This window comes from Rana temporaria, chromosome 8 (genome assembly GCF_905171775.1).
Source record: "Rana temporaria chromosome 8, aRanTem1.1, whole genome shotgun sequence".
In the NCBI taxonomy this organism is placed as follows: domain Eukaryota; kingdom Metazoa; phylum Chordata; class Amphibia; order Anura; family Ranidae; genus Rana; species Rana temporaria.
The window spans coordinates 164,255,334-164,283,107 of NC_053496.1; the positions used below are offsets into that span (position 1 = coordinate 164,255,334).

At 42.9% G+C, this 27,774-nt stretch overlaps 1 protein-coding gene across 1 annotated transcript in view; it reads right to left on the reverse strand.

Annotated features, from left to right (window-relative positions):
* Positions 1 to 1,175: 1,175 nt before the first annotated feature.
* LOC120909334 (pulmonary surfactant-associated protein D-like) overlaps positions 1,176 to 27,774 on the reverse strand; it is a 31,896-nt gene continuing 5,297 nt past the window's right edge. The window contains exons 4-8 of the mRNA XM_040321088.1: positions 24,646 to 24,717; positions 23,024 to 23,095; positions 17,199 to 17,243; positions 4,765 to 4,848; positions 1,176 to 1,759 (exon numbers count right to left, since the gene is read on the reverse strand). Coding sequence (XP_040177022.1) covers positions 1,380 to 1,759; positions 4,765 to 4,848; positions 17,199 to 17,243; positions 23,024 to 23,095; positions 24,646 to 24,717 — 653 coding nt within the window. The 3' untranslated portion in view covers positions 1,176 to 1,379. The remainder of the gene's footprint in view (positions 1,760 to 4,764; positions 4,849 to 17,198; positions 17,244 to 23,023; positions 23,096 to 24,645; positions 24,718 to 27,774) is intronic.

Sequence of the window (27,774 nt, forward strand, 5' to 3'; positions counted from 1 at the left end):
TGGGTGCAATTTTTTTTTAACATTTAGGTCATTTTTGGGCAAAAATGGCCGGGGGTGAGATTTTGGTAATTTTAGACAATTGTTGGGGCAAAAGGGCCGAAAGTTTTCATCATTTTGGAAGATTTTTGGGCTAAAAGGGCCAGGGTGCGATTTTGGACCATTTACAGGCTAAAGGGGCCGGGGGGGGGGGGCGATTTTGGACCATTTTTGGGCTAAGAGGGCCGGTAATGCGATTTTAGTCATTTTGGACAATTTTGGGGATAAAGGGGCCAGGGGTGAAATTTTGGTATTTTGGGACCCTTTTGGGGTTAAAAGGGCCAGGGGTGCGATTTAGGTGCATTTTTGGTCTAAAGGCGCTGGGGGTGCGATTTTGGAGCATCTTTGGGCTAAAAGGGGCCAGGGGTGCAATTTTGGCCATTTCGGACTATTTTGGGCTAAAAGGCCTGGAGGGGTGCGATTATTGTCATGTTGGATTTTTGGGCTAATAGGATTCAAGGGTTGCCATATTAACCACTTCCCACCCGTGGGATGTCCATGGATGTCCTTGGGTTTCAGTGGTTATACCGGGATGATGCACCTACAGGCATCTTTCCGGTGTCAATCTTTTCAGCCAGAAATTCCCTAATATACAGAAGTGATCCGAGTGGCTAATTAGTCACTCGGATCACTTCTGTGAGTGGCCTTTCCTGGGCTCTCCTGTCCCATCGTGGAGGCCGGTAATGATGTGGCCGGTGGTGATGGCTTCCCTGTACAAAGATAGAGGAACTGATGTTGTTCCCCTCTCTCTGTAACCCCAGAAAGCGGGAGCGATGAGTAGTTCATCACTTCCAGTTCAGACCCTTTGTTCACCTGACCAACAGCGGCCAGGAAAGCAGCCAATCAGACCGATCTGTGTCTGATCGGCTGTATGGGAGGCATAGTAATATATTAACAATTTGTGAAGAGACGTTCACCAACCCATCTTCCTTTTCAATGCCAACATCAGGTACCGTCCAGTTTTATAAAGTTCACTAACTGATTATTCTTTGCTCGCTCAAAAGATTATTTCTGATGGGTTGTTTTGGGTTACTTCCACTATTCATTATTTCATTATTTCTCTTTGCTGGATTGCTAAGCATTTCTAATACTGGTACATTTTTTCAAAGAAACAAGACAAAAATAGAAACAAGATGAAATTGTATTGTAAATAAGATGTAATGTTTAATAAAGTTACATGCATTTAACGTTTTTAAGGAAAATAATGCTTGTTAATTGGAGGCACCCAAGAGAATAAAGGTAATGTGGCCTCTAAAAGTTCAGTTTTTGAAAAACGATCAAAGGCGCCTTTGAAGAATAGAAGAGGTGCCTTCATGGATTCACAGAATCTTATTTACATTGATTTAAAACTCACAAACAAAAAGTCGTTTTTCTGCGCAATTCTCGTCATTCCACTTTCCAGTTTCACGCATCTCCACGCAGTGCTCTTTGCCACGAACATTGTTGGGTTCACCTGGGCCCCAGTTGGAGTAGATGATGGTTCCTCCAGACGGATATCTAAAATCACCCTCTTTCTGCAGGTCGTTCATACCCATGAATGCATGCTTATCAACTTGCTTACGGAGAGAGAAGATGGCTTGGTTTTCTTCGGGGGTCCGAGGAGAGGCCAGCTGACCTCCACTACTGGCACAACTAGCTTTGGCATCAAAATAAGTGGCTTCAATGCCGTTTATAATATAGATTTTGTCACCACTTCTAACAAATCCTTTTGTAAAGGATAAAGCTGTAACAGTGGGAATAAGAGAAAAAGAAAATAGTTTCATCAGGAGACTTTATTGGACATATAGTAGAAAGTAAAATCTGCCACTTTTTGTTAGGTTTAAAGAAATCCTCTAGGTGGACAACTGTGGCAACCATTGACGACCCCCTATACAAAAATTATCATTTAGAAGGCTCAGCTTCCTAAAATCTAGAGATCTAAACTGAAGGCCCAGCAGAAGCTCTTGTGCACTTAAAGCTGAACTCAAGGATCCCTAAAAATCCTTCCTTAACGTAAAGCTGCGTACACATGATCAGTTTTCTCGTCGAGAAAACTGTCATGTTTCCTCTTGGACGAGAAAACCGGCCGTGTGTGTAGGCTCTCCAGCAGTTTTCCCGATGAGAAAACGGCCGAGAATCACGACGAGAAAACGTAGAACATGCTCTTAATTTTTCTTGTCGCGAATCGCGGCGGTTTTTTGCTCGTCAAAACACTGCTAGGGAGCCTACACACGGCCGGTTTTCTCGACCAAAAGAAAACCTGACGGGAAAACCTGTCGTGTGTACACGGGGAAAAAAGACCAAGCCGGTCCTCGGTTTTCCCGTCGGGTTTCTCGGGGGTGTTTTCACCGCAGAGAAACTCGATCGTGTGTGCGCGGCATAAGGCTGTGTCCGCACTGCAAGGGAACATTTTTAGGTTTCCTGGAGTTGGGCTTTAAAGTGGAGTTTCCATCCCAATTTTTTTTTTCATTATTGTGCTCATTAGACCTAAAAAAGTAAAAAAATAAAATAAAACATTTTTTTTTACTCATCTGGAAATGCCTGTTGCTATGCGGTCCCACAAAATCTGCCTTTGAAACCACCTAGGATTCTGACATCATCTCCCTCTAATGCTCCTGGGAAATGTGTGTCATAATTTCCCAGGATGCAGTGCGCTGTCCAATTATCACTCCCCATCCAATACTTCCAGGAAGTAAGTGCTTGTAGGCTTCACAATGCCCACAAGAAAAATGACAACGGTGTAGACATAGTTTTATAAACTATCTTTTTTAAAAATCTATGCGGATTGGCGGCGGATTGTAAAATAGTAAGTGACCAGATTTATATTATAAAAACGCAGGATGAAGGGACATACATTAAAAAAATGCTAATTGTGGTTGGAACTCCGCTGTAAGTTTGTAATTTTGAGCATTTGTATTATAGTAAGGCCTGGAGCGAGAGAAAAATAAAATGAAAGATAGTGCAGGGCTGGCATGACAGCGTGAGAAGGGGTAGCAACTATGGGGTTAAGGATTGTAGGTGGAGAATGGGGGAGAGGTGGATTGGTTAGAGCAACAGGATGAGGAGGGGTTTGTGGTAGTTAGTTAACCACTTGCCAAACAGCTCACGCCGATACACGTCGGCAAAATGGCACGGCTGGGCATATTAACGTACCTGTACATTGCCCTTTAAGACGCGGCATTGTGGGCGCGAGCGCCAGCCACAACCTCTGTGAAACTGACCGCCGGGAGTCCCGCGATCGTCTCATGGAGAGGAAGAATGGGGAAATACTGAGGTAAACAAGCATTTCCCCATTCTGCCTTGTGACATGACACTGATCACCGCTCCCTGTGATTGGGAGCGGTGATCAGTGTCATGTCACACGTAGCTCATCCCCCAACAGTTATAACACATCCCTAGGACACACTTAACCCCTTCAGTGCCCCCTACTGGTTAACCCCTTCACTGCCAGTGTATTTTTTTTTTGCAGCAATCGGTGCACTGATAGCACTGATCGCTGTATAAATGACAATGGTCTCAAGATGACATCAAAAGTGTCCATAATATCGCCGTCATTACTAGTAAAAAAAAATATTATTAATAAAAATGCCATAAAACTTTTCCCTATTTTGCAGACGCTATAACTTTGGCGCAAACCAATCAATAAACACTTATTGCAGTTTTTTTACAAAAAATATGTAGAAGAATACTTATCGGCCTAAACTGAGGAAAATTTTTTTTATATATATATTTTTGGGGATATTTATTATAGCAAAATGAAAAAAATATTGCTTTTTTTTTCAAAATTGTGTCTCATTTTATGTTTGTAGCACAAAAAAAATAAATGCAGAGGTGATCATATACCACTAAAAAAAAGCTCTATTTGTGGGAAAAAAAGGACGTCAATCTTGTTTGGGAGCCACGTCGCACAACCGCGCAATTGTCAGTTAAAGTGATGCAGTGCCGAATCGCAAATAGTGCTCTGGTCTTTGGGCAGCCAAATGGTTCGGGGCTGAAGTGGTTAAGGGATCGCTGGAGTCCCCTGGACAGCAGAGAAGGGATAAGTGACAAGCAGGCAGTTAGCAAACCCACCCACCCTCCCTGTGTTTTGTTTGGTTGGTTTGTTTTATCTCTTTTCAGGTGCAATATGAGCAAAGGACGTCATGGCAGCTGATCGTGTGGCGGTGGTTGGTCTTTTGACGGTGGAAGAAAATACGGTTGAGATGGAAGTGTGGGGGCTCATCTGTTTAATGCACCCCTCTGGTGTATTCCAGTTACTATGATAGCTGGAATATGGTCATGGTTGCACTGCGGGTGTGGGTTGTCTCCGAGCTGGTGTGTCACAGCTGGAGGCCTGGTATGGTAAAAGGTCCCGAAGTGTTACAAGTGGAACAAGTTGAAATTCTGGGTGCCATCATAAGATAAGTTGTTTTTGTTAATAAAAAGGCTGCTATGGCCATTTATACTCAATTAATGTGTGGTCTCATTAATTTAGTTAATATCAAGGGGCGTGGTGAGTACTCATGGTCGGGCAGACACAAAACAAGATGGGACATCTTATCTACACTGCTCATGGGTTAACAGACTGCTCCTAACCATGCCATAAGTTGTGGACTGCTTCTACAGCATAGGATGGGCTTCCAATCCTTTTAGCTTTCCTCCCCTCACTGAAGAGCTCAAGGCAACATCTGCCTACCTACCCATTGGCCCCAAAGACGACATGTACATTACCCAGGTGAAAGTCACCCACATCTAAGGCATCCAGCTAACCTTTTCCATGCTTCTCAAGGTTTGATTGCAGATCTCTCATCCGTCTATCCAAACCAGTCACTTGTAATTTAAGATTTTCGATTGCTAAGAAAAAAGTTGACATGATTAAGGTGTGATTAAGGAATGTAAGACAAGCTAAATAATTAGTTTTTTTCTTTTACATGCTCAGGGCCAAAAATTGTAACTTTGTTTATTTCTCTTTGGTCAGGAAACATTGAGAATTTGAGACAAAACTTTTCATTACAGTCTTCCAATCTGTACCTCTAATTGACTAATGGCCAAATCTAATGAGCATTCCCACCATATTACCCAAAGCAGAAACAATCTATAGACATGTCTAGACTAAAAAAATACCAATATATCACGGACTAGAACAATGCCTCACATCGATAGACAGTGGGATGACGGAGAGTTCTCTCAAACTTAATGGATCCAAAACAGAACTTCTTTTACTTCATGCAAACTGGAAGACAAACTCTAGAACTACATGAACACCACCCCCCATCCTGGGACAAACCATCACCCCAAGCACCAAAGTCAAAAGTCTAGGAGTCACCTTTGACTGAGACATGACCATGGATGCCCAAATAGGATCAGTAGTCAGCAGATGTCACCATCTTCTCCACTTGGACAAAGACTCATCCCCTTCATCCCGGAAGAGGATACAGCGGTAGTAGTTGGAACAATTATCAACACCCAACTCGACTACGCAAACTCTCTCTACATTGGACTACCCAAATACCAGATTTCTCATCTACAAGTTGTCCAGAACACGGCAGCCAGACTGGTAACAGGGAAAAAACCATGGGAATCAATCACCCCGTCCCTCAGGACCCTCCACTGGCTAGCCATTAAGGATCGGGTTACTTTCAAGATCCTCTGCCTCACTCACAAATGTACACAAGGAATCGCCCCTCAATATTTATTCGAGAAAATAAAAAACTACAACCCCAATCGGGTTCTTCGATCAACCAACCAAAACCTCCTCCAAATCCCCAAGTCCAGCTACAAGTCTAAAGGAGAACGAAGATTTGCAATCCAAGGATCACGGCTATGGAACGCTCTACCAACTAACATCCTTATGGAAAAAAATCATCGGGGCTTCAGAAAAAAAACTTAAGACCCACCTCTTCTAAAGGTTAGGAGGACTATGGATACAAAGCGCCTTGAGGCGATTTAGTTTACATTTGTAGCGCTATACAAGTTATTCACTCACTCACTCACTATAAAACTTTTGACTCTTTACTATGGTCAACTATTCCATTTGACTTTTGTGGTTCCCAAGATCTGAGCATTTAATGTATGGACTGCATGTGTTCTTATGCCGCGTACACACAGACAGACTTTTGACCGGACAAAACTCTGTCGCAATTTCCGACGGAAAAAATAGAAAACCTGCTCTCTAACTCCGTTGGAAATTCCGACGGAAAAAGACCGATGGGGCATACACACGGAATTTACCAGATGAAAAGCTCCCATCTGACTTTTTCAATCGGAAATTCCGACCGTGTATACGCGGCAATAGGGCTTTAACATCAGTAGCAGAATTATAAAACCATTTTACAGGTTACTTCTTTTTTATCCCTGAACATAATAATAGTTTCTTCGGCCAGTTAATTGTCAAGCAAAAAAAGAAGGATCCTTGAACCCAAAAGCAATGTCTTGCGTGTTCTGCCAGTGAGATCTCCCTGCCATAGTTCCTAACATAGCAAACAGGTCATGAAGGCTTGACAGACTCTGAGAGCCGCTTGCAGCACCTTGCGTCTTAAACTGGCATGGGATGAGGCCCGAACATTCACCTGGTAGAACTTAAACATGTGAACAGAAGCCCCGCTGCTAAAAATCTCATGAAGCAATAACAGATCTATTTGAGTGCACCTTAACAGGCTCAGGGAGTGTAGCCCAGCCATGGGAAATAATCCCTGTGTATGCCTGGGACAGCAATAGGACACCATGACTGGCTGCAGGATAGCCTGGGAAAAGGTAAGCCTGCCAGTGTAACGCTATTAGCGTTAATTTGTGTACAAGGAGCGCAGCTTTACCTGCAATGACAGCTGCGCTCCATTCAAGAAGACATCCGCGTCACTTCCGGTACGCGGACGTCTGCGCTCCACGCTGGAACGCGGAAGTGCGTTCCAGTGTGTGGCGCTCGGCGTGGATGGGAGACCGGGCTATTTAAACCTCCAGCACTGGCGGCAGGTTGTTGGAATATTCCTGTTGGACCCTGCCGCCACCTGGAGACCCTCCACCAACCCACAGCAACCTTGAAGTTCCCCCTTTGTGGGACACTTGGATCCAAATCTCATTGCTATACTGGATAGAAGGACCACCACCGCTGCATACTGCTAAGGAGATACCATCAGCACCTGTGCTAACTTTCCCAGTCTGGACTACCTCCTAACCGCAAGTATATTCTGATCATATTACTGCATATTGGGATTACCATCTGCTCCTGTGCAAACAGACCTGGTCCACACTACCTCTTAAACTGCATGAGTATATAGACCATATTACTGCATATTTGGAAATACCATCTGCTCCTGTGCAAACAGACCTGGTCCACACTACCTCTTAAACTGCATGAGTATATAGACCATATTACTGCATATTTGGAAATACCATCTGCTCCTGTGCAAACAGACCTGGTCCACACTACCTCTTAAACTGCATGAGTATATAGACCATATTACTGCATATTTGGAAATACCATCTACTCCTGTGCAAAGAGACCTGGTCCACACTACCCCTTAAACTGCATGTGTATATAGACTATTTTGCCACATAGATAGTGTTGCTATCCATACTCAGGACTGTCTCCTTCTCTCTCTCTCAGAATGCATATTAACTATTGAGATACTTGCTCTAATTATATTGGGGTTCTTTCTATGTGTTATATCAAGAGTGCTAATTTTCTACATGACTCAAGTTCACTACCTATATATGCAGAAAGCACCTACTAAAGACTTATCCTTGTTATTTTCTAGATAAAAGATACAACATAGTTTAACAAGTATTAAACTATTACTACATGTTTTGCTCCAATCAGAGGATATGATGATATAGACCCCATACTCTTATAGTTCAGTGAGAGTGAGCTGGCGGTTAATTCTGATAGGCCTCTACAGCTGGAGTCTAAACTTGAGACAGAGTGTTCTCAGAATCAGGGTCGTAACATAATATTCCAACCCTTAAAAAGAAAAAAGGAACATTCAAGATGGATCCAGCTGAACTTGCAAATCATTTAGTTACACTCTCTCAAAGAGTGGATAACCTTACTGCTAACATGAATGAATTGCGTGTTCAGAATGATACCTTACGCAATCTGAATCATGCACAAGCTAGAGACAGACCTGAAGCTAAGGTCTGCCCACCAGAACTTTTTTCTGGTGAAAGGAAGAATTATAGACAATTCATTAGTTCATGCCGTTTGATGTATGAATTACGTCCGCGCACTTATTACTCTGATAGAATAAAGATTCTCACTTTAATTACCTATCTCAGAGGTGAACCCAGAGTGTGGGCTGATACATACATAGAAGAACATGGAGATCTTTTGGGAGCTTTTGATACTTTTATTAATGAGATGTCTCTCTTATATGAAGATCCTAACAAACAGCTAACAGCTGAAAATTCAATCAGAACCCTCAAACAGGGAAAGAGGCCTGTGGAGGACTTTATTTCAGAATTTAAATGCTGGAGCAGGGAGACCCAATGGTCAGATATTGCTCTTAGAAATCAATTTCGTTTGGGATTATGAGAGGCCATGAAGGATGAGCTTGCTCGCGTTGTGCTCCCTGATACTCTAGAAGATCTCATGCACCTATCAGTGACTATTGATCATCGTCTGCGTGAGAGAAAGGCGGAACGTGCAAATACATACCCAGTCACTTCCTTCAGGAGATTCAGATCGCCTTCAAAAGAGTCTCCAATGGAACTTGGAACTATAAGAGGACCTTTGACTCCAGCAGAAAAGCAACGCCGTAGAGCCAATAATCTATGTCTTTATTGTTCAGCTCCAGACCACATTGTCTCTACCTGTCCTCTACTTAAGAAAAACTCTGAAGGTAAATTTTCCCACATTAATAAATTAGACTCATCCCTTTCCACATCTAATCGATATATCTTTATCCTTCTTACTCTACAGTGGGATCAAGAAGAGATTTCCATTGAAGCAATGGTCGACAGCGGAGCCTGCGGCAACTTTATAGATTCAAGTATTGTAGAATCAAATAAAATCCCCTGTGTGTTTAAGCAAAATCCAGTGTCACTCACTTTTATTGATGGGTCCAGTTCAACTCATGGTCCTGTTATATCTCAGACATCTCCCCTAAAGGTTACATGTGCCACTGGTCATTCTGAGACCCTCAAATTTGATATTATTTCATCACCTGTCTTTCCCATTGTTCTAGGCCTTCCATGGTTGCTTCTCCATCAGCCTATTTTTTTATGGTCCACCAAATCAATTTCTTTGCAGTCTGATTATTGTAAAGAGTTCTGTTATTCGCCATGTATCATCTCTTTCTCTGACGCCATTCCACATGACCTACCTGAATATTTACATGACTTCATTGATGTATTCAGTAAGACTAATGCAGATAAACTTCCTCCACATAGAATTTACGACTGTCCCATAGACCTCATCCCCGACAGTCCTATCCCTACTGCTCGAATCTACCCCCTCTCACAACCAGAGCTTGTACATTTAAAGAGTACCTCGATGAGAATCTCAAAAAGGGGTTTATTAGGAACTCCACCTCTTCAGCAAGTGCAGCTCTCTTTTTCGTAAAGAATAAAGATGGTTCACTCCGACCAATCATTGATTATCGTTCTCTCAATAATATCACTATAAAAAATAGATACCCATTACCACTCATTCCAGAACTCATTGAGCGTTTACAGAACGCCAAGATCTATACAAAACTGGACCTCAGAGGTGCATATAATCTGATCAGAATCCGTTCGGGTGACGAATGGAAAACTGCCTTCAAAACCCGATATGGACTCTTTGAGTATTGTGTAATGCCTTTCGGTTTATGTAACGCTCCAGCAACTTTTCAGTGGTTCATTAATGATATTTTTCATGATCTACTTGATATTTGCGTTGTAATTTATTTGGACGACATCTTAATTTATTCTGAGAATCAGGATGAACATCACAAACATGTGCGCTGGGTTCTGGCTAGGCTTAGGACACACTCTTTGTATGCAAAACTTGAAAAGTGTGTATTCAATCAAACTACTATTTCCTTCCTGGGATACCAGATTACTCCTAGTGGAGTTCAGATGGATCGATCTAAGGTAGATTGCATTCTGTCCTGGCCTTCACCACAAACTAGGAAAGCTCTTCAGAGATTTCTCGGCTTTTCAAATTACTACAGAAAGTTCATAAAAAACTTTTCAGCTATTGTGAGACCACTAACCAGCTTAACCAGTTCAAAGATACCTTTTGTTTGGACTGAGGATGCACAGAAATCCTTTGACACACTCAAGAATAGTTACACTTCAGCTCCTATTCTTCAATTGCCAAATCCATCATACCATTTCACATTAGAAGTAGATGCTTCGCATTTTGCTCTCGGCGCTGTACTCTCCCAACAACCAACATTATCAGAACCACTACATCCAGTTGCTTTTTTTTCCAGGACACTCTCCTCAGCGGAAAAAAATTATCCTATTGGTGAGAAAGAATTACTAGCAATAAGAGATGCTCTCTCTAACTGGAGACATTTGCTGGAGGGTTCAACACATACTATCACCATCCTCACTGATCATCGAAATTTACAACACTTAAAATCTTGCAAAACTCTCTCTGCCCGTCAAGTCAGATGGAGTCTATTTTTTGATAGATTCAATTTCGTTATTTCCTACCTTCCTGGTACTCAAAATACTAAAGCAGACTCTTTGTCTCGTATGCATGAAGAACAAACATTGGAGATTCCACCACTTTCAATTATTCCATCCAATAGGATTCTGGGTACTACTATGACCTTTAATAAGTTGCTTATTCAAACCCTTACTAAAGAGAGATCTCATTTACCTATGGGTTTACAACAAGAGTCTAACGGACTATTAACTTTTAACAACAAGATATATGTTCCACCAAAATTGCAACTTATGTTACTAAAACAACTTCATGATGCTCCACTTGCAGGACATCCTGGAATTACTAAGACCCTTCATTTAGTCAAGAGAAATTACTGGTGGCCAAATCTCACAAAGACAGTTCAGGACTATGTTAATTCTTGTCAGACCTGTGCCACCAACAAACATTCTAGAAAACCTCCCTATGGCCTATTAACTTCTATCCCAATACCAAATAGACCTTGGGACATTATTTCTATGGATTTCATAGTTGACCTCCCAAGGTCAAATGGAACAAACACCATCATGGTCACAGTTGATGTTCTAACAAAGATGGCCCATTTTGTACCTTTGAAGAGGTTACCAACCTCTCAAGAGACTGCAAAGGCTTTCATATCCAATATTCTTAAACTTCATGGCTTACCATCTCAGATCATTTCAGATAGAGGCTCACAATTTATTTCTAGATTCTGGAAAGCTCTCTGTCAAACTCTACAAATAGATCATCGCATGTCTACCGCCTATCACCCCCAAACTAATGGGCAAACAGAACGGGTAAATCAAACACTGGAACAATATCTGCGCTGTTACTGCACTCATCTTCAAGACGACTGGTTTCATTTACTTCCACATGCAGAATTTGCTTACAACAACGCCTCCAGTTCATCCTCCCAGTTTTCACCTTTTTACGCAAATTATGGTTTTCATCCTAATAATTTACCGTCTACTTTTCCTTCAACTAATGTCCCTGCTGTTCAGAATCTTTTATCAACCATAAAGGATACTCTAGATACTCTCCGTTCTAATCTTGAAGATGCACAGATTAGACAAAAGAAGTATTATGATTCTCATAGAACAAAACCCCCTTCATATAAGATTGGAGATTTGGTATGGTTATCTACTAGGAATTTACGACTCAAGATTCCTTCAAAGAAACTTGGCCGTCAGTACACGGGACCTTTTCCAATTTCCCACATCATCAATAATAATGCTGTCAGATTAATTTTACCCTCCGATTGGAAGATTCATCCATCCTTCCATGTTTCATTAATTAAACCTTACAAACCAAACCCTTTTCCAAACAGAGATCCACAACCTCCTCCACCAGTTCAAGTTTTTGGTGAGACTGAATATCAAGTAGAGAAGATTTTGGATTCTAGGAGGAGAGGTTCTTCCATTCAATACTTGATTCGTTGGAAAGGCTATTCTCCCACAGATGATTCCTGGGAACGTTCATCAGATATTCATGCCCCTAGACTCATTAAGCAGTTCCATCACAAATATCCTGATAAACCATCTCCTATTAGGCGCCCCGGATGGGCCCCCTTGAGGAGGGGAGTATGTAACGCTATTAGCGTTAATTTGTGTACAAGGAGCGCAGCTTTACCTGCAATGACAGCTGCGCTCCATTCAAGAAGACATCCGCGTCACTTCCGGTACGCGGACGTCTGCGCTCCACGCTGGAACGCGGAAGTGCGTTCCAGTGTGTGGCGCTCGGCGTGGATGGGAGACCGGGCTATTTAAACCTCCAGCACTGGCGGCAGGTTGTTGGAATATTCCTGTTGGACCCTGCCGCCACCTGGAGACCCTCCACCAACCCACAGCAACCTTGAAGTTCCCCCTTTGTGGGACACTTGGATCCAAATCTCATTGCTATACTGGATAGAAGGACCACCACCGCTGCATACTGCTAAGGAGATACCATCAGCACCTGTGCTAACTTTCCCAGTCTGGACTACCTCCTAACCGCAAGTATATTCTGATCATATTACTGCATATTGGGATTACCATCTGCTCCTGTGCAAACAGACCTGGTCCACACTACCTCTTAAACTGCATGAGTATATAGACCATATTACTGCATATTTGGAAATACCATCTGCTCCTGTGCAAACAGACCTGGTCCACACTACCTCTTAAACTGCATGAGTATATAGACCATATTACTGCATATTTGGAAATACCATCTACTCCTGTGCAAAGAGACCTGGTCCACACTACCCCTTAAACTGCATGTGTATATAGACTATTTTGCCACATAGATAGTGTTGCTATCCATACTCAGGACTGTCTCCTTCTCTCTCTCTCAGAATGCATATTAACTATTGAGATACTTGCTCTAATTATATTGGGGTTCTTTCTATGTGTTATATCAAGAGTGCTAATTTTCTACATGACTCAAGTTCACTACCTATATATGCAGAAAGCACCTACTAAAGACTTATCCTTGTTATTTTCTAGATAAAAGATACAACATAGTTTAACAAGTATTAAACTATTACTACATGTTTTGCTCCAATCAGAGGATATGATGATATAGACCCCATACTCTTATAGTTCAGTGAGAGTGAGCTGGTGGTTAATTCTGATAGGCCTCTACAGCTGGAGTCTAAACTTGAGACAGAGTGTTCTCAGAATCAGGGTCGTAACAGCCAGTTGAGTATGGAAGAGGGGGTCAAAGAGTAATAGGGGATTTAGCTCACAGGAAGGTAGATACATTAGTAGAAGAACTATGTGGGACTACAAGCCCCAGAAGTAGGGTGAGCTTGAGCAGCTAAATTTTTTTGGAAACTACCTGATAAGGAAATTCTCAAATGGAGAGCCAGGGCTGCTGAGGCTGGTGACCCTGCTAATTACCAGTTCTTAACTGTGTTACTAGATTGGCACTATGCTGTTACACCTGTCTACAAACCACTGCTGCTAGAGGGACCATTGAGTGTGCACAGAGGACTTTTCTTTGGATGTTTTGGAGCAAGATATAAAGAGGGAAGGAAAATATCCTGCATAAGGTGGAAAGCAGAGGCCGCATTTAGGAAGAAGGTGGACTTATGTTTCAAGATTACTTTGTCCTTGTGCAATAGTAAGAATGCCTCCTTATAGGATAAGGCTGCTAACCCATAAATCATCCAGCTTCTCACATGACCAGTTTAAGACCCTAAATGGACACCAGAAAGTCCACAGATGGAAAAATTTCGGACTAGTCCCTGTACAAAGGTGTAAGAGTCCAAAGGTCTCTGAAAAAGAGAGGCCAAGTCTGATGCCACGTACACACGATAATTTTTCGGCATTAAAAAAAAAGTCGTTTTTAAAAAATGTAATTTTAAATGATCGTGTGTGGGCTTCACATCATTTTTCAGGTTCTGAAAAACGACAAAAAAAAAATTCGAACATGCTGCATTTTTCAACGTCGTTTTAAACAATGTAGTTTTTCGGGTTGTAAAAAATGATCGTGTGTGGGCTAAAACGATGTTAAAAAACCTGTGCATGCTCAGAAGCAAGTTATGAGACGGGAGCGCTCGTTCTGGTAAAACTACCGTTCATAATGGAGCAAGCACATTCATCACGCTGTAACAGACAAAAAAACGCGATTCGTCTTTTACTAACACGGAATCAGCTAAAGCAGCCCAAAGGCGAATGGAACTTCCCCTTTATAGTGCCGTCGTACGTGTTGTACGTCACCGCGCTTTGCTAGATAATTTTTTAAAAATGATGGTGTGTGGGCAACGTCGTTTTAATGATGAAGTTGAAAAACATTGTTTTTTTTTTTCATGCTGAAAAATTATCGTGTGTACGCGGCATGAGATTTGGCATTTGATGGTACTCCAAGCCAAATGCTAATCCAGAAGAGACTGGAGGAAAGACAGGATGCATCACACAGACTACTTTCTGGAATGATAGTTTCTTGACTCTCGCACAAGAAAGTAGGATGACAAAGTCTAAATGGCCCTTGTCTCTCAGGACCCTCACTTCCACAGTCATGCTACTAAAGCTAGTGACTGAGAAGCAAGATGGAAAACTATGCTTTTGGTACAGATGATCCATTCAATGCAATAAGAATCACCAGAATGCCCTTCAACTCAATCCTACAGATTAGATGAGCGAGGATCTAGAGGAAAAGAAAGGCTAAACCAATGAATGTCACCAGAAAGTCCACTGCAAAGGCATGGGGGTCCCTGGACCTGGCAAACACCTGTCCAGTTTGACGTTGAATCTAGACAGTAGCAGATTTATGTTTTGTGTCCACCACCTGTGGCTACAAGCTTGAAATACCTCTGGAAGGGGGGGAACATTCTTCTGGATCCCAATGCTGACAATTGAGAAAGTCTGCCTGGCAAGTTTCCATGACTGGGATGTTTACTAAGAACAAGGTTGAAACCTGCAGTTCTGCCCAAGAAAGGATCAAGCCAGCTTTCTTTTGCGTGGCATGACTTTTGATACCTCTTTAGTGGCTGATGTAGGCCATGGCCATGGTATCATCTTACATTTATTGGGCGACCTCATGAAAGTGGAGACATCTGAATTGCTCTGAGCTCAGGAATTTTAATAGGAAGGCGAGAAACCATCAGAGTAAAGGTTACAAGAGTCCTGAGTAGGTAAACTACCACCAATATTAGAGCTAACAGCTGAGCTTGAGCTATCAAGACCATCTGATCTTTTTTCCTTGCTCTTAAGATCTGCCATGCTAGTGAATATATGGCCCCCAGAGGGGTACTCATTGTAAGGGTTTAAGGTTCTAAAGCTAGTGTCCTTCCTTAACTGTTACACATGATTGTAAGGGGTTAAGACTTTTAGAGCCAGTGTTATTTCACTCATTATTAGTAGAATTCTAAAAGGCCTTACATACATAATTTCTTGTAGTTTTTATCTCTGAACAAAAGATTATACATGCAAAACATTCCTTACTAATTGCTAGAAATGTATCTTTCCTTTTTGTTATTGTTCTCACAGGTGTTGTTTTTATATATTCTATTACATGTGAGACATTCCTTTTTAATTGCTAAAACTGTATTATATATTTTGTATCTATATTTTCCCTATCTTGTACTTTATTATTTAAAATTTAAGGTTCACATGCAAAATATTCCTTACACATTGTTAGGAATGTTTCCTCCTTTCCCAATTATATTATGCAGCTGTTGTTTTTTCACTTACTAAGCTTTTTTAATTAATAGAAGTCTGTTTTTAACGAGTAAGCCATAATATATTATCTTTACAGAACATGTACGTAGTATTTGTATTAACCAATCACATATTGCCAACATAATAATTCTTTATTTCTTACCCAAATTAATGTATTTCGTTTCCTGCCCTTTTTTGTAATGCATATAACTGTCTTAATATTATCAGTAAAGTTAGAAAATGATTTCAGATACATCGTGTTCAATCTTTTTCAATTGTGTCTCAGGGAGACACCTTAAAAGTTTCAGGGAAACTTAATCTCTTTCCAGGAAGGAGATATGACTGGGAGTCTCATTGGGGCAGATTCACGTAGAATCGCGAAAATTTAAATTTCGATGCGGGAATGACGGCCATACTTAACATTGGCTAGACCACCTAGAGGGCAGGTTTAGTTTTATTCCGCATATCTCTACGGAAACTACGTAAGTTTACAGCGACGGGCAAAGCGTATGTTCGTGAATCGGCGTAACTAGTCATTTGCATATTCTACGCCGACCGCAATGGAATCGCCACCTAGCGGCCGGCCTAGAATTGCAGCCTAAGATCCGACGGTGTAAGTCACTTACACCTGTCGGATCTTAAGGAGATCTATGCGTAACCTGATTCTATGAATCAGGTGCATAGATACGACCTTCGTATCTCAGAGATACGACGGCGTATCAGGAGATACGCCGTTATATCTCTTTTGTGAATCTGCCCCATTGTGTTTAAAACCTGCGCTTCTTTTTCTATCGCATAAAGTGTAAGATAATTTGTTTGTGTGATACGAGTGTCACAGACCAGGATCACTGAAATTATTGTTCTTTTGTACTATCCCTTGTTGAGAATGATTTCAGATACATTGTGTTCCTGTGTCTTTACTATTCCTGTACTGAAATCTCTCTCAACGGGGGGCACCCGAACAAACACACTGGGACTGCCTAAAGTCAATCAGCGCCAGTCTGCACCCCTACACTCATGATCTCCACAGCAGTAGAGAAGGATGCCACAGTAACAAATGAAGCATGACAACAACTGCTATATTGTGCCCATAGGAGAAAGCCAGGAGACGTTGCCGTTCCAAAGTCCTACCCAGAAAAAGGAAAAGGCAGGGAGCACAACAACCATAATAACCCTACTGAAAGAAAGACAGCACAGGCACAGCGTGTGCCTAGTTTGCAAAGGCACACTTGGTGCCACAAGGGGGGGATCCAGTCTTAACAATGCCAGTGACTGAAAGGGGCTACTCAGACCACTTCTTACAGGTGTGCAGACATGCTACAAAACAAGTTAAGAAATGCGCTAAAGAAAAGCAGACCAAACATTGCAGATGTGAACCTGGCCTAACCGTTTAATACGGAATGAAATCAATGTAATATGTGATTATGTAAGGAACAAATTACATGGCCTGTTACCTGGAGCCGCGCTGTCTCCTCTTTCCCCTTTCGGTCCTTGGGGTCCTGTCAGTTATAGAACATATTTATTGAAAGAGATAATTAAACAAAACCCATACAGTTAAAACTATAAATAATCTGTGCAGAAAAAGGTCAAAATAAATTGTAGCCTATGAATATCTGTTGGTCGAAGATCAATATTTTAAACAAATGCATTGATGATAGGCTGTCTGTTTACTTTCTGCTAATGGATGTGTGAGGGTGTCTAGGCATTCTTGCACCTACTGCCCAATAACTGTATATCTGCAGTGTGAAATGTAAGGCACTGCTGCCTCTAACTATGTCACCAGGTAGGGAGTGAGATTTGATGATATTACCACTGTGCTACTCACTTTTCTCCTTGCTGAAGGCCCTGCCACAAGAAAGCAAAGCCCTGCCTGTAGCAAGGTGGCCACCTCCATACAGAGACACAGTACAGAACATGGACTGGCAACTCAGTAATGGGGACAATCTTTTGCAGAGAGACCACAGGCCATGCTGGTGATCAATCTTTTGTCCTCTCACTCTCGTTTGGTCTATTACATTTACCATTGAAAGCATTGTGTTATACTGTATCTATTCAATAGGTGCAGATCCCATTTTCTAGAACCCATTTAACCCTAAAGAAAATTGATTTCCCATGACTTCTTGTCATGAAAAGTGAGGGATGAATTTAACTATTAGGGACACAGACAGCAATAAAAACAGAGGCTCTCACAGTGATGATAATAAGGTGTGATGAACCTCAAATTGAGGGGGTAGCTTTTTATCCAAGATTCAAAAATCGGTAAAACAGTCAGATTAGAATATCCTGTTTTCGCTAAGCAGTCATGGAAGGCACATATTTCACAAAGGGCATTCCAGTGCAAGAGAATGCTGAGACATCTGCCTTCTAAGGACTTCTACTAAGGCCCTGTCCTAAAATGGTCCCATTGTATATGGTCTGTTGTGCAGTTTAAGAAATATATACCGTATTTGCCGGCGTATAAGGTGAATGGGCATATAAGACGACCCCCTAATTTTCCAGCTAAAATTTGGGTTTTGGGATATACTCGCCGTATAAGATGACCCCCTCCCCCCCTCACTGTGCCATTGCCTCACCTCACCCCACTGTGCCATTGCCTCACCTCACTGTGCCATTGGCTCACCTCACCGTACTGTGCCATTGCCTCACCTCACCTCACTGTGCCATTGCCTCACTGTGCCATTGCCTCACCTCAATTCGCCGATCTTCATTATGTCTGGCAGAGTGAGTCAGACTGCGGGCGTCCATTTTTTCAAAGCCTCCTCCTTGTGCTGTTCCGTGATAGGTGGAACACTCGGTTTCCCAGAAGAGCCTGTGTTCAGTTCTTCTGGGAAATCACGGAACACCACGAGGAGGCGCCTCCTGCAGTCTGCATCCGGTGTATAAGATGACCCCCCTTTTTTTAGTCATATTTTTAAGTGTAAAAGGTTGTCTCTTATGCCGGAAAATATGGTAACTATGAGGCTAATGTAGTAACCTTTACTGATTTCGAGCTGAACTCCCCAGAACTAAATTTCATAAATTTTCTATCATTTTTACCCTAATGAGGTTCCCAAAAAGTAGTTACATTCATTTAGTAGAGAACACCACTCTCACTACTAGAATGCTAGTAGGACTAATTAGACCTCCTAGGAGAAATATACATCAGATACTGTATACAGCATATCAAGTTGTATCTCTTACAAATCATAAGTTTCTTCTGATGAAGGATATGATGCTTTTCTGACTGTGGAGCATTGTCCTATGAAAATAAAGTATAGACTTACTCAGGACTGTGGGCAATAACTGCCTCCCGCCTACCATATTGTCAAATGATGGGCAGGTAGTGGCTCTCTCGTTCTAGGAGCACATCATATGACGCCCTTCCACTCTTGTCACGCATGTGCGACCATGGAGGCGAGTGGCTCTATGATCGGCGGTGGGTTCTGACCCTGAGACACGGGGCATTACCAATCCCTGTAAAGAACCGATCACAAGGCTCTTTACCCATGTGTTCAGCTGTGTCAAACCACAGCTGATCACATGTAAATAAGGAAAGGCCGATTATCAGCATTCCTCTCCACACGCTGACAGCGTGTGACAAGAGGAGAGTCGTTTCGCGGCATTTCCTTACTGGAGAGATCTGCACAGGAATTGAGGGCACTGATGATCAGTGCCCTGATTATCAGTGTAGCCCCAACAGTGCCCAGCAGTGCATTCTCATCAGTGCCACCAATCAGTGTCCATAAGTTCCACCCATCAGTGGCCATAAGTTCCAGCTATCAGTGCCCATCAGTGCCACCTATCAGTGTCTATCAGTGCTGCATATTAGTGCCTCCTCATCAGTGCCACCTCATCAGTGCCCATCAGTTAAGCCTCATCAGTGCCCATCAGTTAAGCCTCATCAGCACAAATCAGTGAAGGAGAAAATTACTTAGTTACAAAATGTTATAACAGTAACTAAGAAAAACTTTTTCTTTCAACATTTTCATTATTTTTTTTGTTTGTTTTATTTATAAAAAAAAAAAAGAATCCAGTGGTGGATTAAATACCACCAAAAGAAAGCTTTATTTGTCTCAAAAAAATTATAAAGCTTTTGTTTGGGAGCAGTGTTGCATGACCGCAGAATTGTCAATCACTCCAGCACACCTACAACACACCCCTCGGACCTTTTGATTGGGTGTAGTTAGCTTTGCACAAATGGCTGGGGGCACTAATTTTACCATTGGAACCAGACTCTTCTTAACTATTTTTTCATTTTTTAACCCTTTTATTTTACTGTCGCTTATGTCTGTTTTGTAAAAACCTCTCCCCTTCCTAGTTGGGCACTTTCACAAAGGAAGAGCCGTGGGCCGAATACTGGACGCTGCAGTGCTCAGTCCTTCTCCTCAGTAGGGATGAGCTTCGTGTTCGAGTCGAACTCACGTTCGACTCGAAATATCGTATGTTAGACAGTTCGTCGAAATAAGAACGTTACGGGCCGTTCGCGCCAATTTCGAGTGGCGTGTCACGGCCCATAATTCATTGCGGCATCGCAGTGCATTACTGGCTGATGATTAGCCAAGCCTGCATTATGACCCGCATGCTTGGCCAAACAAAACTTGCAAAAAACGGAGAGCTATAATTGGCCAAAGCCAGGGTGTTTAGGACACGCCCCACACTATAAAAGACCGCCTGCAAGTCGGCCTTGTGTAGTGTGTTGCGGCAGTGGTTAAAGATAGAGACAGAGAGAGAGAGAGAGAGAGAGACAGTGTCATTTCAATTGAGTTAGATAGAGCAGGCAGGCAGGCAGGCTAGTCAGTTCGAATTACAGTGTGTAGAGGATATATATGCATCCTAGGTGTTGTATATATATTTATACACTGTATAGTTTAGCTAGATCCGCTCTTCCTAATTTACTGACAGGCAGGCAGGTGATTGTGCTAGCTGCAGTATTCTCACGTGGTGTACTGTCTGTATCCTCTGCAGTGTGCACCTAAAGCTACGTGGTGTGTGTACTGTCTGTGTCTGTGCTATTTTTCTCAATGCTTTTCATCCATATTGCAGGGACCAGACATTACATTAAAGCCGCAAGCAGTTTTAAATTACTTTTTTCTTATAGTAATCTCATTTTGTGCAGGGACAGTTCTAAACACGTGCCACATCACAGGCATACTATAGACACCCAGCAGATACGATATTTAAAGGAATTGTTCAATGGGGTTCTAAATGTTCGCACGAACGTTCGGACTGTTCGACGATTCTGGTGCGAACCGAACGGGGGGTGTTCGGCTCATCCCTACTCCTCAGTGTGTTACAGACATTAAGTACCAGTAGTTCCCTATGGCTGAATTTAGTATTGTGCATGGATTTGTACATATCGAGTAGGGGAAGCTCATTTTAGAGTTTTAATTTTTTTCTAAAGTATGTTTTTTTTATATGTAAATTTAGTGCCTTAGATATAAAGAGCATTTGTTTAATGTATGTTAGCCGAACATTGAAAGAACATTTACATTCATTGGCCCGGATTCACAAAGCACTTGCGCCGACGTATCTCGAGATACGCTGCATAAGTGCAAATATGTGCTGTCGTATCTGTGCACCGGGCCAACAAAACTAAGATACGCCTAAAAACAGGCTTCGTTCCACCGACGTAACTTGCCTACGCCGGCGTAGAGTGGGTGCATATTTACGCTGGACGCATTTGGCGCTCCCATTGATTTTCTATTCAAATATGCAAATGAGGAAGATACAGTGATTCACGATCGTACGTGCACCCGACGCAGGCATACGTCCGGCGTAAAGTGAAGCCCCATAAAGGAGGTGTCACTTAGCAGCATACATGCAAAGGTCTGCACCAGGGAACACAAGCCGACGTGTTTTACGTAGTTTACGTTGGACGTGAATATGACTAGATGTAGGTTACGTTCACGCCGTAGGCAGCGATCCAGCGTATCTTAGGCAGTTGTTCCGACGTATTTGTGAGCATGCGCACTGGGATGAGTCCACGGGACGGCGCATGCGCAGTTGGTGATACGTATCTATCTGGCGCTCGGCCCATCATTTGCATGGGGTCACGCCTCATTAGCATGGCTCACGCCCACTTCCACTTACGCCCACTTACGTCTTGGAAACCCAGCGTAGTTTTGGGAGGAAGTGCTTTGTGAATTCCATGCTTGTCTCTCTGCGCTACGTCAGCGTAGCATACAGGAGATATGCTACGGCGGCATAAATGTGCGCCGCTGACTGTGAATCCGGGCCATAGAATCTAAGTGGCTGCCTGCAACTGTAATGTCAGGCTAACATACATGAAACAAATCCTTTTTTCTATGTAACGCACTAAAGTTGCATATAAACCTCCACTCCACTCTCAAACACGGCCATCCACCGACTGCATTGTAAGCCGAGTGACATTTCTTAAATCAGCAAGGGGCGGGGCCACCCGGTGACATCACATGGTGGCACCGCCCCCTTGTGACGTTACCGACCGTTGCATGCTGGGGGGAGGGGTCTCTGAATGTCAGTTTGGAAATGTGGTCACCCTAGACCAGGGGTCTCCAAACTTTATAAATAAAGGGGCAGTTTACTGTCCTAACTTTAAGGGGGCCGGACTGTGACCAGTGGGGCAAGAAAATGTCCTGGTGTCAGCGGGACTAAACAATGCCCCACCATCGGTATTAGGTGGAAGAATAGTGCCCCATCATCGGTATTAGGGGGAGCAATAGGGCCCTATCGTTGGTATCAGTGGGAGATATATTGCCCTATCGATGGTGTCAGTGGGAGGAATAGTGTCCCATTGATGTTGTCATTGGGAGGAATAGTGTCCCATCGATGGTGTCAGTGGGTGGAATAGTGTCCCATTGATGGTGTCAGTGGGAGGAATAGTGTCCCATCAATGGTGTCAGTGGGAGGAATAGTGTCCCATCCATGGTATCAGTGGGAGGAATAGTGCTCCATCATTGGTTTCAATGGGAGGAATAGTGCTCCATCGTTGGTTTCAGTGGGAAGAATAGTGTCTTATTGCCAGTGGCACGAGTTATGCCCTACTGTTGCTGACAGTGGAGGGAATAATACCTCAAGGGCCGTATAAAAGCATGCAAAGGGCCACATTCGGCCCCGGGGCCGCAGTTTTCAGACTATTGCCCTAGACTGACAATGTGTACCTCACACTGACCTTCCCTTGTTCTATCCAAAGCAAAAGATTTTTTTGCTGAAAGTGGGTTTTGAGTTACAGCAGAGTTTGGTGAGATAGCATTAATGGAAGAAAAACAAGAAATTAGTTTTAATTTCCCTTATGTACACAAACAATATGTTCCTTATTTACCTGAAGGCCCACTGTTTCCTCTTTCTCCTTTTGGGCCTGCTGGTCCGGCAACCCCTAGTGTACCAGGTGCTCCTAAAAAGCCATGCAATACAGTGACCAAATGAATTAAAGATAGAATAATATATAGAAAAATATTTCTATACAACAAAAATATTGCAACAAGGATTGCTAAAATAGTATTTACCAAAAAAACTTAAATGCAAACTACAAATTCCAGGACCCTATAGCAAAACTTTAGTTGCCCCCATCCATACCACCCACCCAACTCTAATTTGGTGGCCAGTAGATAATGTTGCAGATCTAATGATAGCCACCTTTAAAACATTACACCTACAGGGATCGCCAAACTATGGCCCTCAAGCTGTTGCGGAACTACACGTCCCATGAGGCATTGTAAAATTTACAGACATGACTAGGCATGATGGGACTTGTAGTTCCTGAATAACTGGAGGGTCATAGTTTGGAGACCCTTGCCCTAGAATAAGCCCCCCATGAACATCGGGGCCCAAGGGCCTATATTGCAGACCTAGAAATAGCCTACATTCATCTTATTTATTCTAATATGAGACCTCTCAAAATGTTGGTAAACCCTAAAAATGAACTTCTCTTATTTTAATTGCATTTGTAACAGGCCAAACTAAATCAAAGTGTTTTATTATCTGTTCAACAAGGCAAAACAATGCCCATTGATTATGTCAGACATTCAAAGCTGTCCTGTGCACTTTTCCTGTGTTAGTTCAATGAGAGCAATTAGCCCTCCTAGTTGCTAGGGCTAAAGCGGAGGTTCGCCGGTAAAAAGCTGTTTTTACCCTTAGATGTATGCTCATTTAGTCTAGGGGAATCGGCTAGTTGTTTTCAAATCCGAGCATTACTTACCGTTGTAGAGGGCGATCTTCTCCGCCACTTCCGGGTATGGGCTGCGGGACTGGGCGTTCCTTCTTGATTGACAGTCTTCCGACAGGCTTCCGAAAGGCTTCCGACGGTCGCATCCATCGCGTCACGATTTTCCGGAAGTAGCCGAACGTCGGTGCGCAGGCGCAGTATAGAGCCGCACCGACGTTTGGCTTCTTTCGGCTACTCGTGACGCGATGGATGCGACCGTCGGAAGCCTGTCGGAAGACTGTCAATCAAGAAGGAACGCCCACTCCCGAAGACCCATACCCGGAAGTGGCGGAGAAGATCGCCCTCTACAACGGTAAGTAATGCTCGAATTTTAAAACAACTAGCCGATTCCCCTAGACTAAATGAGCATACATCTAAGGGTAAAAGAGCAAAAACAGCATTTATGGGTGAACTCCCGCTTTAAATAAAGATGCTGGAAAAGTCCCTTTTTACCAATAGCTGCCAAATGGCCAATATTGCAGACCTAAAAATATCCCTGATTTGCCATATTATCTCTAATAAGCGCTCTCATAAACACTGATGCCCAAGCGCCTATTTTACAGACCCAGCCTCCATACCATATAACCTGTAATAGAATATAATAAATATTGCAAACACAGTTATACCAGTTCACATCCAGCTATGGTGCATATATTCCTCTCTGTGGTTTCATTTAAAGTCATACAAATCATTCATGTAAGCAGAGAGGGTTCACTTTATTGGGCAAAGTTCCCAGTTACCTGGTGCCCCATTGGCTCCTTGTTCTCCTTTTGCTCCAGTTGGTCCAGAAATTCCTTGTAATCCAGGAGGGCCTAATTAGTCAAGAAAGAGTAAAAGCTTTAGTTTAATCTGCTTGGTTTTTTACTTCCCTGGTTTCTTCTTCATCCCCAACAAGTTTCTAATAGGCAGGGCTGGACTGGGACAAAAAATTGGCCCTGGACTTCATCCAGACTGGCCCACTTTGACAGGTCTCTCCCATGGTGGCAGGACAACTCCCGCACCCCCCCCCCCGGCCACCCAAGCCCCCTCTCACCCTTCACTAGCCACTAGCCGTTCTACTTTATTAGAGTAAAACGGCTGGTACTGGTACTTTTATAGGCAGTACCAGTGGGAAAACTAGACATTATTTCTCTCGGGGCAAAGAATCAGTTTGGTTCCCCCCCTTATGGGACAAGATTAGGCAGAAGTGAGAAACTCCCAGGCCATAGCTGTTGAGTCAGCTGTCTGTCCCCTTCCCCATGCTCCTCTGGTCCTCCCCCTGCTTCTCTGTTCCCCCCAGGTGAGCGCTGCGGGGAGGGAGAGGAGGTGAGCGCTGTGGGAAGGGAGAGACAGAGGAGCGGAGGGGGTGGCGGTCTGCTGTCACTGAAGCTGGCCCACTGAGCCATCGGCCACCCAGGGAAACTCCCGGTAGTCCCAATGGCCAGTCCATCCCTGCTAACAGGACCTGTGGTGCAAATAACCTCTCCTCATAAGCCTTCAAAAGAACCCTACAGTTGTGTAAGCAGTGGAAAGGAAGCGGTCTTTACGCACTAGTGGATACAACATAAATTATGAACAATATATAATGTGCAATGTTATGTGTAGACAATAAAAAAATCAACTCTAAAGTGCATATGTGTGTGTGTTTGTATGTTTGTATTTGTGTGTGTTTTGTATGTTTGTATTTGAGTGTGTGTTTGTATGTGTTTGCATGTATTTGTGTGTGTGTAGAGGTTATGGCTGAGGAGAGGTGCAATAGTGAGAGGTGAATAGATGAATGGATTCTGTACCTAGCGCTCTCTTAAATCCTGCAGCCTGTGTACAACTTACTCCAGAACCCTGGTGGGTGTCCTACATCTACCTGATCATGTGCAATTATTAGCACATATAAATATCACCTTGTGAAAAATAAAAATAAAAATGTCTTTCTTCAAAAGAAAAAAACACATAAATATACCATGCACGTGTTAATGGCCCAGATTCAGGTAGAATTTGCCCCTTTCTTACGGAGGCACAGGGCAGCGTTTTTGCCTGCGCCCCCGCAAATTTACTGCGCTACCCGCGATTCACGGAGCAGTAGCTCCGTAAATTGCGGGGGCGCTGTGTAAACTTGCCCTGCGTAAGGGCGCCTAATGTAAATGATCCCGTAGGGGGCGGGAATCATTTAATTAGGCGCGCTCCCGCGCCGAGCGTAGAGCGCATGCTCCGTCTGGAAACTTTCCCGACGTGCATTGCGACAAATGACGTCGCAAGGACGTCATTTGCTTCAAAGTGAACGTGAATGGCGTCCAGCGCCATTCACAAATTACTTACGCAAACGACGTGAAATTCAAATTTCACGACACGGGAACGGCGGGTATACTTTAGCATTGGCTGCCCCTACTATTAAGAAGGGGCAGCCTTACGCTAAAGACGCCGTACGGAAACTCCGTAACTTGCGTACGCAGGGCCCGCGCAACATTGTGAATCGGTGTTAGTATGCAATTTGCATACTATACACTGAGCACAATGGGATCGCCCCCTAGCGGTCATCGCAAGAATGCAGCCTAAAATCTGCGTGGCATAATAGCCTTATGCCACGCAGATTTTAGGCTGCAGTCGGCGTTACGATGTTCCTGAATCAGGAGCATTCGTAACGCCGGAGCAAGTCAGCAATTGCGCTGCGTAACTATGGTTACGCAGGCGCAATTGCTCTCTGAATCCGGGCCAATGTGTCTAAATAGTGCTCTTTACATTTAAAAAAGCATGCACTACCCTGCCACGGGTTCACAAAGAATATCATGTCACAAAACCACAAACAAATACATATAATAACAAGTAAAAAAATAATAAATATTTGGGGAAGAATTCCTATATGAATCCTTTCATATAGGAATCAGGAAGCTTCATTTGCGAAACGCGTAGAGGCTGCTGATACCCACAGGACAATATGCCGATCGCAAGAAAGGCTCGGGGGAAATACGAGAGAGGTACACTTTTTCTTTCACATGTTTGCATACACGGCTGGAGAAGCTTGGTGCCGGCATACAGGCACAACAAAATGTGAGTGCAATATATGCGTTGTATTTTAAACTAATAAATTCTTTTACCTATTACACTATGAGGGGCACTCTTTTTCTGTGAGCTTTTATAGAGAAAGAGAGACCATACTATGATACCCAAGACATTTGACAGCTGTGGTGACGCATAATAGGAGTGGTTATCCTGGGAATGAACCAAAGGCATTTTTTGAGTAGGATCTGGTGAGTGGCCATTTTTAACGGTGATGGGATAATCATGGAAGTGGTGAAATCGCGTTGTTTTTGAACACCCCACAGGAGGAACATTTATTTCCTAGGAGCACTTGGCTATCACATTGGGACTCTTATATTATACAGTATTAAAGGGAAGAGGATTCATATAGGAATTCTCCCCCACATATCTATTATTTTTTTACTTGTTATTATATATATTTGTTTGTGGATTGGTGACACGATATTCTTTGTGAACCCGTGGCAGGGTAGTGCACGCTTTTTTAAATGTAAAGAACACTATTTAGACACATTAACACGTGCATGGTATATTTATGTGTTTTTTTCTTTTGAGTTAAGAATTTTTTATTTATTTTTTCATATAGATCCACGGTGGATTGTCATTTAATAGTAAAAACTTGTGGTGGAATAGCACAAGGTGATATTTATAGGTGCTAATAATTGCACATGATCAGAGGGATGTAGGTCACCCACCAGGGTAGCGCAATCCATATACTACATTAATTATACTTTGGGCGAGCCACCATAGAGTGACTTGCACATTTTTTTGATTGCAGCAAACCATCCAACATAGGCCTAGTACACACGAGAGGATTTATCCGCGGATACGGTCCAACGGATTTGGATCCGATAGAGTGT